The sequence below is a fragment of the Melospiza georgiana genome, chromosome 8 (genome assembly GCF_028018845.1).
Source record: "Melospiza georgiana isolate bMelGeo1 chromosome 8, bMelGeo1.pri, whole genome shotgun sequence".
NCBI lineage: Eukaryota > Metazoa > Chordata > Aves > Passeriformes > Passerellidae > Melospiza > Melospiza georgiana.
Genome location: NC_080437.1, coordinates 11,293,801 through 11,311,993, shown reverse-complemented (window position 1 = coordinate 11,311,993; position 18,193 = coordinate 11,293,801). Strand labels below are relative to the sequence as shown.

Below are 18,193 nucleotides of genomic sequence, written 5' to 3'. Positions count from 1 at the left end.
TGACTGAGAAGCAACAACACCACTGCTGTGAAGATCTGCTGTGAGAAAACCACCCAGAAGGTATGAGACTCAGGAAATATGATATGCAACAATATGAATACAACATATATGTAATATATTTTCTAGGATATTTTCTGAAATCTTGAAGATCCTGAGTATTATTTCTCTTCCTGAGCCATGAGCTCTTTTAGATTCAATAATAAATTCCTTTTTATTGCCAAACAGTCATCCTGAGCTATTTTTCCTTCATCTACAGCCTCTAGAACAAAGGAAGAGGTAGAAATCCTGGTGTAGTCATCCCTGTTCTTTACACAGACCCAAAATCTTCTCTATCTCCTTGATATTACAGTGGCTTTCCAAACCAGCCTGTTCTGCACTGGAGGACAAATGAAGTACATCACCTTCTCCGCATTCCTTCTCTCAAACTAAATAATTGTCACATCTCTGGGCTTTGGGATAAAAGCACAAAATTTTAAAAGTCATCTCATTTCACCTTAAAGTCCCTTCCCAAATATAATTATAAATTTCTAAGCCAAACACCAGGGAGACATTTTTAACTTTAATTTACTGTGGGTCCATCAACTTTGACCACACTTGAAGGTACATTTTCTCCCCATTAGTTCTGTCTAGTCAAAGAAGCTCACGTAGCGATGACGCATCTTTTGCAGATAAGGGTATCTGCTGATTTGATTTACTAAGGAAGCTAAATTTATTATGCAACATTTTACAAGTATAATTCTGCTTTCTCTTGATGGTAATAAATTCGATATCAACTCCCACGAGACAAGAGAACCAGTCCTTTTATTATCCAGACATGACCCCCAGAGCCAGATTCCATTTTAGAGACGGGAAATGACCATATCTCTGATTAAAAGGGAAACTTTAATCAAATAAAGTGCCTCATCAAGCGAGAGCCAAGATTCCAATACTCCTGACTGCAGCACAGCAACGATCCAAAGTCATATCTGCCCCCAACCCATTACCGCCTACCGCAACGTGATATCCATCCCAAACAGGAGGTGCATCCTTCAGCCATTTCCTCAGCATCTGGGTAGCTGCTCCTCCCATGCTCACAGTCCTCTGCAGAAACATGTCCTCAAGAAGCTACCCCAGGGTCTGTTTGAGGAATCAGAGGAGGATGGACTTTGTCATGTTTAGTTTGATTTTTTCCCAACTAAATCAATCTCACAGGTGACAATTGACTTGACTCCATGCAGCCAAGTGCAGCAGCCTTGGCTTTTAGCTCAGTACCCTTCCAGTTAGACTCTTCTATTCCTTCGGACACTTTCCTTCTACACCCTGAAATTACTTTTTGAAGCATTTAAGATAATAGCTTATTTAGAGTCCCAGGTAAAGAGCTTTATCCCGATTGTCATGGTTCATTTCTGCAGTTTTACAGTGACAATGGTAACAATGATAATGTGGATGTCTAGAACGATTGTTATTTTAAATATTCTCTAAGGTTCCACTTCTGTGTAAGCACAATTAGATCTGTATGCTACTCCATGCAGGGATCTATCTTTAAGTGTTTCTGGCCATCTAGAATGTTTTCCCACAACAGAGCAAGATACAGCAACTGACAGATAAATCATCTCCCTTTCAGCTGTGGAAGCCCGGCTACGCAAGCAAATGAAGTTGCCCAAACTCCACATCCACTCAGGAACGGCTCAGCTGAGAGACGGGATTAGCTCATACAGCCCTCTGCAGAGATCCTCCTTGGATCAGCCCACACGTCATTTCTGCTACAGGAGTACAGATGTGCTGCTTTGTGCTGAGGAGCACCTCTCAATACCAAAGCCTCTGCACCGGGTCAGGCCCCTTGCTCCACAGCTCTTCCAGTGCCGCACTGGCCCGACAAAATGCGGGCAGTGTAACACAACAGCACTTGAAGATTATTTCCCGGGCGTTTGTCTGAGTGTGACAAACACGCTCGCACGCAGGAAGACTGTTACTGTATTGCTCTCTGATTTCCAATGAAGTTTCCGTGGTCTCACGCCCGCCCTGAGGTGGGGGGCTCAGCCCAGCCCTGCCAGCCCCGTTCCCATTAGCCCAAGTCTCCCCGAGCGCCCCTACACCCTACACCCGCTGTCGAGGGCGGACCCGCGCCGCGTGTTGGAGAACAGCCCCGAGCAGCTCTCGGGTTAGACGGCGGCAGCGCAGCGGCAGAGCCCGCAATCGCTCGCCTCCGCAGGCGAGCCGGGCGCCGCCGAGGCAGCGGGGACGCAGGGCTGAGAGGACACGGCCCGGCCCAGGGGGAAGCGACGGAGAGCTCCGGGAGGCTGCCGGGGAGCCGGGCTCGCTACCAGGGATGCCCGGGCGTACGGGGCCGGGCGCGCCGTCGAGCCCTCGCCTCGGGGGCGGTGCCGCATCCCCACCTCCCCCCAAGGCACACCCCCGGGGCGGAGAGCCCGGGCGGCACCCCCGCCCCGCAGCCCCCTTACCGCGGCGGGCAGGGCTCCGTCCCCGGCGCGGTGCAGCGGGCGGAGCGGGGCGGGGCGCGGAGTGCGGGCGGGCGAGCGAGCGAGCGGCGGGGCCGGCGCGGTGGCGGGGGCGGGTGGGGTTTCCGTGCGCGGCGCTTATTAGTGTGGTGATGGAGGACCGGCCCCTCGGAGCCGCCTGGCAGCGGCGGCGCGGGCTGACGGCAGCCGCCCGGAGGTGAGCGGCGGCGGCTCGGGCGGCCGAGGCGGCGGGGCCGCCCCCGCCGTGCCCCATGCGGGCGGCGGGGCGGCGGCGGCGCTGAGGGCATCGCTGAGGGCGATGTCGGAGGCAGGGGGCGCGGGCCGGGCGCGGGCCGCCGTGGAGCGGCTCTCGGAGGCGGTGGGCGAGCGGCGGCGGCGGCTGGGCACCGCCATGGGGGAGGCACGGCGGCAGCGGCGGCTGCTGCTGATGGTGGTGTGCGTGGCGCTGCTGCTGGACAACATGCTCTACATGGTCATCGTGCCCATCATCCCCGACTACATCGCGGCTATGCGCGGCGGCGGGGGCACCGCCGGCCCGTCCGCGCCCGCGGGGGGCAACGGGAGCGGCGGCGGCAACCGGAGCCTTCTGCCTGCGCGGTACCCGCCGGCCACGGGGACCAACGAGGACGTGCAGATCGGGGTGCTGTTCGCCTCCAAAGCCATGCTGCAGCTGCTGGTGAACCCCCTCAGCGGCACCCTCATCGACCGCGTGGGCTACGAGGCACCGCTGCTGGCCGGGCTGGCCGTCCTGTTCCTCTCCACCGCCACCTTCGCCTTCGCCGAGAACTACGCGACGCTGTTCGCGGCGCGCAGCCTGCAGGGGCTGGGCTCTGCCTTTGCGGACACGGCCGGCATCGCCCTCATCGCTGACCGCTACGCCGAGGAGCCGGCGCGGAGCCGCGCCCTGGGCACGGCGCTGGCCTGCATCTCCTTCGGCAGCCTGGCCGCCCCCCCCTTCGGCGGCGTCCTCTACGAGTTCGCGGGCAGGCGGGTGCCCTTCCTGGTGCTGGCCTGCGTCTGCCTCCTCGACGGGCTGATGCTGCTGGTCCTGGCGCCGCCCGGTGGCACCGGGGCACGGGCCAACATGCCAGTGGGCACCCCGATACACCGCCTCATGATTGACCCCTACATTGCCGTGGTGGCAGGGGCCCTGGCCACCTGCAACATCCCCCTGGCCTTCCTGGAGCCCACCATCGCCAACTGGATGAAGGATTCCATGGGGGCTAGCGAGTGGGAGGTGGGCCTCACCTGGCTGCCCGCCTTCTTCCCCCACGTGCTGGGTGTCTACGTCACCGTCCAGCTGGCTGCTGCCTACCCACACCTGCAGTGGTTTTACGGGGCCCTGGGCATGGCCATCATCGGTGCCAGCTCCTGCCTGGTGCCCGCCTGCAGGAATTTCGGGCAGGTCATCATTCCCCTCTGTGGCATCTGCTTCGGCATCGCCCTGGTGGACACAGCCCTGCTGCCCACCCTGGCTTTCCTGGTGGACGTGCGCCACGTCTCTGTCTATGGCAGCGTCTATGCCATTGCAGACATCTCCTACTGTGTGGCATATGCCCTGGGGCCCATCGTGGCTGGCCAGATTGTGCACACCATGGGCTTTGCGCAGCTCAACCTGGGCATGGGGCTTGCCAACGTGCTTTATGCCCCTGTCCTTCTCCTCCTCAAAAATGTCTGCCAAATGAAACCCTCTCACTCAGAGAGGAACATCCTCCTTGAAGAAGGACCTAAGGGACTCTACGACACCATCAAAATGGAGGAGCGCAAAGGCATGGGCAAAAGCCTCCAGCCAGCGGGCGAGATGGATGAGAACGGCATGGGCTCTTACCACAGAGACCTGAAAGGGGTGTCTGAGGAGGACTCATCCGACTATGAGTACAGTTAGGTTCCCCCATGCGGCCCAGACCCAGGAGCAAGGAGAGACCCGTGGGAGAGACGCAAAGCGGGGGGAGGAAAATGTTACTGCATTATGTTTCTGTACTGACGTGCAATATCTACAGTTTAACCTTTGTCATGATGTAACGGCTTTCTTCTAGACTTACTTTGAATCGGTATTTCCCTCAGCATTCTGGCAAAGTGGAGGGGGTAGGAAATGGGAGATAATACTGAAAAAAATTATTGGAGTAATCATTAGCAGAATCTGAGGGGATCTTTCTTAGAAAATGCCAAAAAGAAAACAAAAAACCCAACAGCTTTATAGCTGGGGTATAATTGTGCAGAGTGTTCTCAAACTGAAACTGTGTGTGACATACTGTATATCTCTGTAAAAATTACAAGAAAAGCAAAAAAGTATGTGTAAAATTTCAAATTGTGTATTCAGGGACTTAGTAAATCTTGTGTACATATACTCAGACTTTCAGTTGGTTTCCTATATTTAAGAAGAGCAACAGCTGTCTCATTTCATTCTTCCCTGGGAATAAACTGAAGTATTGTACCTTTTTTTTCTCTCTTGTGCTGCTCTCCGGTAAGTGCAATATGCTGTATTATGTTGAAGTCCAAGTTACAAGAATAATATGATCTGAATAAACAGAATTGAAGGGGATTGATTGTCTTTTGTTTTGTTTTTGAGGGCTCCTTGAGGGAGGGAGCTGGTTGTGCTCAGTGTAACCCCTAAAGTAACAATTTCCTAGAGCATAATTCTCACTAGCTACCAAAATGGCACAGGAGAAAACCCCAGTACAAAATGTTCTCATTCATTCTTCACAACATAACGGGTCTGAGCAAACAACCTCGCACTGCAACCCTGCTACTGCTTGTTTAAAAACAGTTCCTTGAATTCTCATGTGAATTCAGTTTTAATTCCCCACAGTAATGAATTTCAATCTTCTAATATTTAAAAAAATACATCTCCAGCAATTAGAGGTACAATACTGGAAAGTGCCTTTCTCAGTGCTAAATGCTGCCCGAATTAAAAAGCACTCACCTCAGTGACTCGACAGGGATTAAACAAAAACAAAAGATGGGTGAAATGCTTAATTCAAACATTTGCAAAGAGTGGAAACCTTCGATCCATTCACAAGGGAACAAGACTGCGTAATTTGCCCTATAAATTTCTCTTAATATAAAATAAAATCGTTTCTTTTAATTCTTAACCCAATAGGAAACAAAAATAATTATTGGTAATCGCAAGAGGGGTGCAAAGACATTTACAAGCGGCCATAGCACCTATTAAAGGGCTCCCGCCCGGCCCGGGGGATCTGGGCGCCGCGGAGCAGCGGCCGCTCGGTTCCGCTGAGCTGCGCGGGACGCGCGGCTCCGCAACTCCCGCCGGGGCGGTCGAGTCGCTGCTCAGGCGGCGCAAAACTCATGAAGACAGCGGGATGGCGCTTTGGCACGGGGGTTCGGCCAAAGAGCAGCGGCCACCGTGGTGGGAGGTGAGACCCGCTTCCCTAAACCGCAGCCGCTTCTTTGTAGTAAGCGGCAAAGGCGGAGCTAGGCTGCCGCCCCGGACCGCTGCTGCCGCCGGACCCACGGCAGCTCCTGCAGAACCCGGACTCCTCCCGGGACCGCTGCCGCCCCGTCGCGGCTTCCTCCCCTCCCGGCCGTGATGCCGGCAGCCACTGGCAGCGCCGCCCGCCCGTTCGGCCACCGAGCTTTCAGGAGCCGCAGATGCCCCACGGCGACAGTTCTAGACACTGGCGACAACCCCTGCGGCAACGCGGGTCTGCGAGCACAGCATCCCCTCGGGGCTGCCCTCGCCGCTGCCGAGGCTGACCCCGACGGCCGTAAGAGCTCCGGCGAGCCCGGCTGTGCCCGCCCGCCCTCGGGGGACACGGCCCGCCCTGGGCACAGCGCCTGTTGCGCGCAGCGGGAGGGGCGGTGGGGCCGGGCCGGGCCGGGCCGGGCCGGGCGGGGCGGGGCGGAGCCAGCGGCGGCGGAGTTGAGCCGCCCTCCGCACGCCCCCACCCAGAGAGGACCTGGCCGCGGAGAAGGCGGCGGTACCTTGGACAGAGCCGCCGCCCTCGCAGAGCCCGCCCGGCGGCCGCTCCGGAGCTCCCCGACGAGCAGGTAGGGGCGGGCGGGCTGCGCGCCCCGCGCCTGCCGCTGCCCCGACGGCGCGGCTGCGGGAGAGCCTGGGGCCGGGAGAGCGGGAGCGGGGCCGGCCGGTCCCGCGGAGCGGAGCCCAGCGAGCTCTCTTCGCCAAACTCGGCGGGTTAGGCGGCACCCACGGGGCCGGGCGTTTTGCCGCTGCCCGAGCGTCCCGCCGAGACGGGCGGGTCGGGAGGCAAAGGGCTCCTTCGGGGCTGAGGCTTGGGAAGGGCTCGGGACGTGCCGGCGGCCTCCGGCGGAGCGTGAGCGCTCCCCGACCGCTCCGGCGCTGCCACGGCCCTCAGGGAGCGCACGGCCGGCGACAGGGCGGCTCCGGGCTCCGCTCGCAATGTCCACTGCCGCTTCACACGTGTACTCCTGACAACGCATTCATTCCTTAACTTCAGGCATAGGTTCCTGAAAACTTTAAAGCTTATTCTCCTGATAACACTAAGAGTGAGGATGAATGGATGGGGACTGAATGGATTGCCCCAACAACACCATATACTGCAAGCTGCCTCCCGAGTCCATCATGTCAGGAGAACTCAAGTATAAGCACATGGGCTTATTTTAGTCTTCCTGTGCTATCTGCTAACGGAGAGATCAATGCCTTTTGTTAAGGATTTGAGTTGCTGCTTTGAGCTGTGGGGAAGGCCACCCGGCTCCCCAGCCTGCTGTGACTCGCAGCCACCGTGCTAAGCCGCTCACCCTGGCCCTCCAGCTAAGCCAGCTGTAAATAAAAACAGCTAGGATTAATTTTTTTTCTTTTTTTGCCTAATAACTTTGACAACGTACCTCACAGCTTTCTAGAGAGCAACTTTGAAGTCATCCTGAATTTCTGCAGGATTTTCTCCTGTGTCAGTTTTGTTGTCCTTTATTAAGCAAATACAGGATTGGGTGTGATGCTAAGCTGTCAGCACTTGAACCAGCGACAAAGCCTCCCTTTATCCCCGCAACAGAGAAAAGCACAGTTTAGGCTACCACCTCCAAACTCTTTATCACACTGTTTTTACAGATATGCAGGGCTGTTAGTAGTAGCACTTCCCAGAGACACTGAGCCAATATAGACTTTTAGTCAGCGTTTGCAGTTTGACAAAAAAGAATAAGGAAAGAAAGAACAAAATTCCCAGCAAAAAGAATGCCAGCAGGATTTTTCCTTTAAGGGAGTACAGTTTGAGGGGCTCTAAAGACAAAATGGCTGCTCTGTATTCTGAATGCAGGTGGGGGGCTGAGGTCAGCCCATAACTGGGCTAGCCAACAGTCTGCCAAGAGTTACAGGATGTGCATTATTTGAGGTGCTTTGAACCTGTGTTTTAGGAATAGAGTGCACAGCTAAGTGATGAGCCCTGTGCAGCACACGAGGGAGAGTGGAGCAGTGCAGCGAGTTAGTGTGGCCTTTCCTTCAGGGACATTATCTCTCACCTGGGTTGAAATTGTAAGCAGATGACAGATCAACACGAGTTTGCTGTGCGGCTCATTGCAGGGCCCCAGGGACATCTCTCAACCTTATACAACCAATTCCACAGCACATGGCCCCACTGACAGCCAGTGCAGGACGGGATCAACACAAGGTGTCAGTGACCACATACACATTGGCAGAGCCATGCTGAAGCTGCAAGGCTGCAAAAGCCAAGCTAATTCCTCAGCAGAGGAATAATCCACAGCCATCTCTGCCTATTGCTAAACAAAACTCTTCAACTCACTTTCATGCGCTGTAGAGTATAATCCCGTGTTCTTAAAAGCTGTTGTAGAAATAATTTCAGTGCCCTGAATGTAATAATTCCAAAGATTACAGAAAAATATTATTTTCTACATAGTCAACACACGCTGTCTTTTATATTTTGCATAAACACAGTGCAAAGTAATTAAAAGAAAACCAAAAACCTCTAATCCATCAAGACCTGACTGAACACAAAAAAACTCCCTCTGCTTTAGCTGTACTGTCAGAATTGAAGGACCATACTTGGTGTGATCACTAGTAGATCAGAAGAAATATGCGTGTCAGATAGCCTATTCCTGCACAGAAAAGGAGTGAAGAAGCATCTTTAGAAGTGAAACCAGGATAAGCACAGTACCAGAGAGACACGAGTGGAAGTACTTGCTCTGTCACAGATTACTTCTGTGACTTTTAGCAGGTTAAGCCATCTCCCTGGATAAGTATATGCTATTTGAAAGGCTGCTCTACAAAACAGCTCAAACCCAGGGTACCGCCCCCCTGTCAGTCCTCCCACAGCCTTCACAGGCAGGCTCACAGGGTCCCCCAGACCCATGCCCCAAAGCACTGGTACCCTGTGAGATTCTAGGCTGCAGAGGGAAAAGGCACATCTCCATCAAGCTCCTTTTTACATCTTCTAGCACAGCACCTCACTGTACCCATGGAGCAATGCCATGAAAAATACATTTAAAGACTGTGGTGCTTTCATATAAAATGGTAAAGGGAGGAAATATAAGATTCTAATATAGAAAACTGCAACATGACTATTACTTGTGTCTACATAAGTACATTCAAAGAAAAGTCCCCTCTTTCCTCCAGCTAACATATAACAGTAATACAAAGCATGCAGATTATGCCACAATAAATTGCAAAGTAGATTACAGTGACAAAATAAACTATGCTGAGAAGGGACCTTTTATGAGCATCAGATAGTTCTGAGTAAATAAATTTATAGCAAAATGAGACAAACAGAATGTCAGAGCAATCTCCACAGGGCTCAGTTTAGCTACTTTAAATGTTGTACTTCTATTTCTCTTCAAGTTTGCATTCTGAAGCTTCTGTGTGTGTTTGCACAGGGAATACTCCCCTCGTACATTTTGGTTATAAATAATGGGTACTGACAGGACTTTAAATCTTTTCTATTTCCAGAACTGAGGCATCAGGCTCCCTAAGTGCCCCCAAGTGACTTCAATTTCTGTCCTCAACGAAAGATATCAAAAGAAATGCAGGAATGCCTGACTTAGAAGAAAACATGCAGAAGAACGAGAAAGATACAGGCAGTAAAGATGAAAGAGTAAGTAACTCTTTCTGGGAAAACAAAAAGGAAAAATGACTCAAGAACTTTTAATTCTGTAAATTAATATCATAATTGTAACCCAAGCTCTGTTCTAGAACAAATTTCTTCATTTCAGGGAACACCAGTTATCCTGCAACAGTTTATAGCCATAAACCTTGATCTAACACTAGTGCTTCTCATATCCAAATAAACTCTTTCTCCCAACATCCTCTGAAGAATTACAGTAAATTAAATATTATTATACAACAAATATTTTTATACTACAAAGTCAGAGATGGCATGAAATTATTCATGCTAGTACAGCACTATCAAGCTATCATATATGATTCATTTTCAGACTGGTTTAGAAGGTGCTGGGTGTGTATGCCTGTCAATAGTCAGCCTCCAGGGTTTTTTCCTAAGCAGAGTCATGAGCTGCACAGGAACATCACCCAGAAAGATAGGGCCAAAGCCAGGTATCAAAAAGAAATACTAGTTAGCACATTCATTTTCAATGACCAAGAAATCAATGACAGAAGAAATATGTCTTGACTAAACATACCTTGAAACTGCAGAACTGCCGTTCTTTAATTTCTGGGTGTATGATAGGCTAAATTTGATTTGTATTTCCATTAAAAACAGATAGTCCTATGACACTTTTCATGAGTATCTAAAATCCTTGGTTTCTAGATAGGGAACATAATGCATCACTGAATTTTCTGTGGATGTCAAAGAGCAGAGCTGGTGCTTGAGCTCAGAGGACACCCAGTCCCTGCCAGCTGTTCAGAGCACTTCCTCTACACCCACCCTCCCTGCATGCACTGGACTAACTCTGAGCAGCAGGTGGGACAGCTAACTGCTAATCCTTTCTTCCCCCCAAAATCACACTGCAATCCTACTAAAATGAATGTCCATTACAGCAGGAACTAGCAAAAAAATCTGAACATTGCCGACTTCAGGAGAAGGGCAAAAATCAAATTAGAAAAACAAAGCCTCCAAAAGTTTATGGCCTACTCTAATCACTAATGGACAAGCATAGCTGCATTAGATTGACCATTTCTCAACTAGGTGACACAGCTCCCTCCCTGAGGAATCACACTTAGAGCATCACAGCCTCTTGCAACTTGCCAGTCTTCCATGAATTACCTCCTTGCTTTGTTTTCCCACTGCCCCCAAAATTGCTTATTGGTGATGGAGACAGACAGGGAGACTGAGAGCTGGTCAGAATCCAAATTGATTGTGGACTACATATGCTTATAAACTATTCTAGGAAGGCTAATAATTTTTTACCACAATGATTGGGTTAATCATCACATAAACAAACATACATTTTACAACTTCTCTTACTTGCAGAAGTCTTGATGTACTTTTCTTTTCCAGTAGGTCTTGATTTAATCTTTAGTTAGTCTGGATTTAATCCTCAAAGTTCTGCCTGTTCTTGCCAAGGCATCCTGATGATCACAGCTCTTATGCTAACCAGGTCCAAAGTCCATCTGTCTTGTTTGTCCCAGTATCTCTCTCTTCTCCTTTCAACCAAAACCACTCCTTAAATGGCCTTATTAATTTATCTCTGCACACATTGAAACAAGCAAGGTATCACAATTAATACAATTATTATGAAAATCATCACATACATACCCATCTTAAAAAGAATCTTTTAGCTAAAAATCTTAGCCACTAAAGGCTCAGACTTGATCTTTATAAACTAAAACTTTCCTGATGGCAGCTGCAGGGGGGACGTTACTGGATTTAGAAACATGGCAAGAAATGTAATTGCAGCAAAAGGTTTGATTCTTATACACGAGGTTATAGGGAGAAACATTTAGACTGATGTTTTCTGTGTATTTAAAATTAACAAAAAAATCCATTTTCACAGTACCCAGAGGCTCTAATTCTTGGGGTTCCAAAGGTGCTTCAGGAGGGCAAGGTGTCAAATTTGATTGGATTTGCTTAAAAATTTTTTAGTGTAAATATTAGTGTAAAGTTCTGGAGGAGCTATATTCCCTTCTATTTTCTTGTTTATTTAGTAGCATGTGTGTTTCTCATTATGAAGGCAACATAAAAGTAAAACAATAAACATAAAAGTAAAACCAATAAACTTATACTAAATAAAAATAAATAAAATCATTTATACAATTAGCAGCACATGAAAAATAGAATGGTGATTTAAAATAATGCACTATCAATTTCTTAAATATTGTAGTATTACTTAGACTGTAGTAATTGGCAAGCTTCATTTTTAAAGCAATTTTAACGTGAGGACTTGGAGGGTAAGCCCTCCAAGTTCACTTTAAAGGGAGGTTTAGCCATTATAGGTCCAAATTTGGCAATTCAGAATTATTTGAGTATAGTTTTGATGTTGAAAACACTTGGTTCTATTGGTTTATTTCTCTACTAGTTAAGTCTAGGACTTGGCCAGGATCCAGGCTTTAACTGGAAGAGTCTCTTTAATATATTTTAAAAACCTCTTAGTAATAGTAGTTAGAAAAATAATATATGTCTTACAAATAGCTATACAACAATATGTGAAGGTTTGTAAATCAGCTGGCTTTGTCATATTTTCTTTAGCTAAATAGTAGTAAAACAAAGCATTAAACAGATCACAACTGATAGCAGTCATAATATGAAATTTTAACTCATTCTTCAGTACTACTTATAAAAATAAAATAGCAAAAGTTGCTCTTATTTCTATAATAAAATAGTTGTATCTCATAATTTTTCATTTAGGCTTTGTGTTATTCACTTGTATAGTAAAGGAATTATATCTTATAATTGAAACAGGTATAATTCAACAAAATTTAAAATCAACTTCACGAAAAATTAACTTCAGTAAAACATAACAAAAATATACTTAAAAGAAGTTAAAGTTAACATCACTGAGATTAAACAAAAATTAATCTTAACAAGAATTAACTTATTTAAACTCTATTTAATTATAAAAAAGTTACTGAAAATTTTTCATTTACCTTGATGTTTAACTGTTATATGACATCTGTTCTGAAAAATTTATAATAAAATGACCTCGCTGAAACTATGGAGTAAAAAGTAAGCACTTAATAAAGCTGACAGTGGAGTTTTATGTACTAGTTCTAGTTAAGTCTCAAATAACTACTACAAATAAAGTTCAAAGTTCGTCTTGAATGTGATCTAAAGAATCTTGAATTTATGACTTATCTAATTACTCTCAGTGAACTATGCAGTTTAATGCAGTGAACTATGCTGTGTTATTAATATGTAGGAAGACACCACTGTTACACAAACACCTTTGAATTTTTCTAGTAACAATCCTGTTAAAAATCACAAATCACTAAAATTAGAAGGTAAATGTTAATAGAGTTGGGATAGTATGCAGCATCAGTTGGTATTTTGATGTGCCATAAATTCAGCATGCTGTGCAGGTTAGACCATGCTGGCTGGTGCCAGGCAGTGGAGGCTGCACCCCCTGCAGCAGCATTTAAAGGTTGCTTGTATGATAGATTTAAGTTTGGCTTAATAAAGGTAATGGGATATAAACACTGAAGGCTAAAACAATAAAAAAAAATTATAGAATTCTAAATAGCTGTACTGAAAAATTCACAAGAAAATACATAGTTAAAAAGGCAAGTAACTGGAAATATAACAGGTTTGACTAAGGCAAGGTGTCCCTCAGGGCTTTAGGTCAGTATTAGGTCAAAGTGTTGCCTTTGATAGCTGGCCTGCTCCTTCCAATGGTTCAAAGTGTCTGGGGCACTTCAGCCAGGGACCATGGTGGAGGGTGTTGAGGCTCCCAATGACTCCTGTACAAAATCCAAACGCATAAAAATTCTCCACTGTGTCAACACATCCCTCCCCCACTAAACCAGGGAGACAGAGAGCCCAAAAGATTTAACTGTGGCAATCTGCCCATCAGGCCCTGCAAAGTGCACCAAGTGTTGTCTTTGCAAGCTTTGACTATTCCCACCCATGCCCGAGAGCACTCGAGGCACAGACAGTAATGGCCAATCACTCGGCCATCCCCTCTTTGACATAAGTCACATCTGCTCCAGTACCAAGGAGTCCTGTTAAAATTATATCCCTGCCTTTCAGAGTCACTTCGCATTGGCACGTGGGACACTGAGATGTGATACGTTGTGTCCAAAAAATCTTCAGGACCTCTGTGGAACCAAACCCCCCCCTCCCCTCTGTTCAGCTATTGGGGGTGCAGATAGGGGTGCTGCCAGGAAAAATAAGAGTTGGGCTATATGGCTCCTGGCCAGGACCACACAGGGCAGCTGGGGGTCCAAGCCATGATCTGAATTTCCCCAAGGGAGTCAGAGTCAATAGCTCCAGGGAGAACAAACAACCCTGTTATCCAGGTGGATGATCTGCCTGTGATCAAAGCATGCATATGCTGTTCCAGTGGTCAGAAAACTCCTGTGGTAAATGAACAGATGAACCGAGTAATGTTACTGTGATATTGTTTGATATGTCCAGTCCTGTGCTGCCTGGCGTGGCTGCACACAGGTCGGTGACACTTGTCCAGCGGGCAGGGCTGTTGGAAGTTGGCAGCTGCTCCTGGTTGCTGTGTCAGCTGTGGGATTTGTGTTGTTGTGCAGTGCTGCTCTGCACTCCAAGATGAGTTTCCCTGTAAAGGCTGGCAATTCTGGTGAAACTTAGAGTGGCACAGACTAGCAAAGTGAGGGCCTTTCCAACAGCGAGGACATATACCTGGGCCTTTGGGTTTCTGTGCTTTTTGGCACTCTCTTTTAATGTGTCCAGACTCCCCACAGCCAAAACAAACCAGCTGTTTTCCAGAGGTTAATTTCATAACAGCAAAATCATCCTCTATGCCTTGCCCCATGACTTGATAGGCAATTGCCATGGTGTGTTGTTGTATTCCCAGGTGGTTGCATGCTTATATCATTTGGAGTAAAGTGGGCTCAGGTTCAGAAGGCAAAGATTTCAAAAGGTGACTACAATCCTCATTGGCATTTTCTGTGGCCAATTTGGGTATAACTTCTCTTGCTTGATAACTTCTCTTTCTTCTCTTGCTCCAGTGTTTGTTTTAATCTGTCCACAAACTGCACATAGGGCTCTTGTGGACCTTGTTTGATATTTGTGGAGGACTGTTTAGGGGTTTTTGCATCAGGAACCTTAAGAAATGCCAAACGAGCTGCATTTGTGATACCCTCTGGGCTTCTCTTGGTAAGGCAGCCAGGCCCAAACACGGTTCTCTCACCATCACGATCAGTGCCAGGGGCTCACCGATTGCAGCCAGATAGGCTGTTCCTTCTCACTCAGAGCACCAGTTGTCAGCCATGGAGAGAGATGGGGAGGCTGAGAGCTGGTCAGAATCCAAATTGATTGTGGGCCACATATGCTTATATACTACTCTAGGATGGCTAATAATTTTTTACTACAATGATTGGCTTAATCATCACATAAACAAACATACATTTTACAACTTCTCTTACTTGCAGAAGTCTTGATGTAATTTTCTTTTTCGATAGGTCTTGATTCAGTTGGTCTTCATTAGTCAGTCTTGATTCAGTTAGTCTTCAGTTAGTCTTGATTTAATCCTCAAACTTCTGCTTGTTCTTGCCAAGGCATCCTGATGATCAAATTTCTTATGCTAACCAGGTCCAAAGTCTTGTGTGTCCCAATAATTGCTCTGGCTTTTAAATTACTAATTACACTTCACCTGGTTAATTCTAAATTTAAAAACAAAGGAAACTTATTTGCATGGACAGCATGGAACTCTTTTCTTCCCAGATACTATTGCTCCAAACAGGGTAAGGATAAAGGAAGTATAAATGGAAACATTTTATCAAGCCTTCCAGGGGGGTTCCAGACTGACTGACAGCAGAGGTTTGGCAGGGTAAAGTACAAGCTTATTGAGGACTGTGCATAACCAGTACTAATAAACAGGTAGACCTGCATGTTTTCTACTTCTGTCATTGTACAACCATTCATATTACCAACCAGACAAACATTAACCCATGGTTTTACTAACCAAAAGTTAATCACAACTTCTTCAGTAATGAAATACATTAAGATACTATTTTATTATTTTGTAATGTATTTGCAGATTTCCTAGAGGTTAGCTCAGCATATTTGCTTGCATCATGCCTCTTCATCCTAGGATTTCTAGAATTTCTACCAAGGAATAATGTCCTTGATAATTTTCCACTAGTCCACTGCTCTATCCATTTGAAAGCCTACAAACAGTAAATTTGTAGTAATCAGGCCTCTCACCTGCTAAAACAGAATAAATTCATTTTGAAAGGGATGTAACATATTAATCAGTAACAAAAAAAAAAAAAAACAAAACAAAACAAAACATAAGAGGACAGATTGGAAACAAGTAGAATTACTCACCAATATATATTTCTTTTTAATGACTAGGAAGTGCCAAAACTTCCAGTTCCACCACTGCAACAGACCTTACACATGTACCTACAGTGCATGAAGCACTTGGTGCCAGAGGAGCAATTTAAAAAAACCAAGGCCATTGTGGAGAAATTTGGAATTGCAGGAGGCCTGGGGGAATCCTTGCAGAAAATGCTTGAGGAAAGAAGTGAAAAGACAATAAACTGGGTAAGCAAATGAAATCGCTCTGTTTGATGATGCTTATTTACAAGTTCTTTCTGATGTTCTCTATGCAATCACTGTTTTCTTTCAGCAGGTCAATGCAAACGGGTCATTCTGACAAAGGAATATTTCAGATGTAATAGATTTTTAAAATTATGCAGCTAGATTTTTAAAATTATGTCAAAATCCATGTTAAAGCCATCTAGTCAAAGTTCTGATTTACACCAATTATTCTGAAATGGAACACTTCATTATAGGTATTAGTCTTTTAAAATTGAACTATTATTTGCCATTCATTGTCACACTATACCAACGTAGCTACTTTGCCAAATATGCACACACATGTATATTCGTGTACATCTATCACACAGACCATGCTGAGACCTTTGCCTTTACAAAAGTTCAGCTTTCTGCTTCCCAAGGCAGGCAAATTAGGTAAGCCACAGCTAAAGTAGATTTTACCATTCCACAAAGTCACACCCTGCCCTTATTAACCATGTTAGAATATGGCAGTTGAAAATTGGACTTTTATCAAAGTCCTTCCTTTCCAACAAGGAAAATGAGTCTGTGGATTCAGTGAAACCCTGCAGGCTTGTTACTGATGTCAGTGAATTGTGGTTCTCTCTTTTGTGTGACACACAAAAAACTCCATCGAATTGCTGCTACAGTCAGGAAGAAAAGGCTACAGTGCTGTCAGTGCTTTCATTTTAAAAGCAGTGCTTAATTTGTGAACTAAATGCTGCCCAATCTTATTTTCATATTGTGATCACAGAACTTCACGGTGGCTAAACTAACCAGCATTTAAAAAGTGTTCCTGATAAGAAATAATATTCCTGAAGACATCTGCTCATTTGAGCACTTATAGAATGAAAATTACAGAGGAAGAATGCATAAGCATTTTCTGAAATTGTGACAGTTTTAAATACTGGCTGTTAAAATGAATACCTGATTCTTAAGGTAAATTAGAAATGGATTTATTTGAATTTAACTTGCCAGGAGTATATCTCTAGCATGTTCCCCTGAAGACTCCAGAGACTGTGGGGGAAGCATCTGTTCTAACAGCAATGAAATATCTCGGAGGAAAACTTTTTCAACTGATGCATGCATTTGTAATTATTTTTGCATAATTTTGTTGTTGTTTATAGTTACCATATGCAAAGCCTGCCCTCTTAGAAAGGCCATTTGATATTTTTATGAAAGCCTCCATTTTCCAAATAGTGATTCTTCAATCTCTGCTCAGACATAAAGGAATGCAGTTACTGTTCATCCCTGTTTTCAATAAAAATGGTTAGAAATTTAATGTGTGTCTGTCTGGGTCAAGAATCAGCAATCTGCATTTGTGTCAGTGGACACAAAGGGAATTCTCCAGGGGCCCTATCCACGTGCCACTCTCTGCAGAACTGAACCATTAGGCTTGGGAAATTCTTCTCCTGCTCTGTCTTGCTACAGGACAATATCTGATGGTTAGCAATGGAGCATCTTGGCATCATTCACAAATATTTGAGGCCCCCTGAGAAAAGCCATCACTGGTAAAACTCTGGCCCTCTCTTAAACATATTCTAATTGCTATGCAAGAGTTAACATGTTGTATTCAAATATTTTCTGGTTGTAGAGAGAAGCAAACAACAAAATACCCCAAGCACCACAATCTGAGGCTTGTGTAGTTTTTAATGGAACGCACTGTAAATTGCCATTGATTGAGAAATAGGATTATGGAATTGCGGCTGACTTCTGCCGAGCTGAGGTCACAGAGCCCAGGCTGAAAATGCTCAGCAGCTCCATTAATCAGAGCCCATGGCTGACACCAGGAGCACCAGGCAGTGTCCCCTCACCCTGCTTTGCTGTGTGCTGTGGCAGCTTTAAGACGTTGTGTCCCCCTCCCTCAGGTGTTTCACTACTGGCTGGATGACATGTACCTCAACAACCGCCTGGCTCTTCCAGTCAATTCCAGCCCCGCAATTATCTTTGCTCGCCAGCATTTCAAGGACATAAATGACCAGCTGAGGTAATGTATTACGACTTTGCAGCTTTTGCTAAATGAAAGGATATTTTAAATGTACGGCTTTTGCAAAAAGACAATCAACTTTCATTAAAAAATAAGGGCTGTAGCCATTAAAGTGATTTCCTACGAGGCCTGCTGACTGAGGACAGTGCTTCTGGGGTAAC

General features: G+C 46.3%; 2 protein-coding genes across 2 annotated transcripts in view; both read left to right on the top strand.

Moving 5' to 3' along the window:
* The first annotated feature begins 2,757 nt into the window (after window positions 1-2,757).
* On the top strand, window positions 2,758-4,955 carry SLC18A3 (solute carrier family 18 member A3). The gene has a single exon (XM_058029496.1). It carries the CDS (start codon window positions 2,758-2,760, stop codon window positions 4,342-4,344), a length of 1,587 nt encoding a protein of 528 aa, XP_057885479.1. The 3' UTR covers window positions 4,345-4,955.
* A 4,478-nt stretch (window positions 4,956-9,433) lies between these two features.
* CHAT (choline O-acetyltransferase) overlaps window positions 9,434-18,193 on the top strand; it is a 31,276-nt gene continuing 22,516 nt past the window's right edge. Inside the window, exons 1-3 of the mRNA XM_058029466.1 lie at window positions 9,434-9,496; window positions 15,842-16,033; window positions 17,914-18,032. Of these exons, the coding sequence (XP_057885449.1) occupies window positions 9,434-9,496; window positions 15,842-16,033; window positions 17,914-18,032 (374 nt within the window). The remainder of the gene's footprint in view (window positions 9,497-15,841; window positions 16,034-17,913; window positions 18,033-18,193) is intronic.

What these genes read in the sequence shown, in the direction of transcription:
- SLC18A3 (XM_058029496.1), top strand. Translation starts at nt 2,758, where the DNA reads ATGTCGGAGGCAGGGGGCGCGGGCCGGGCGCGGGCCGCCGTGGAGCGG.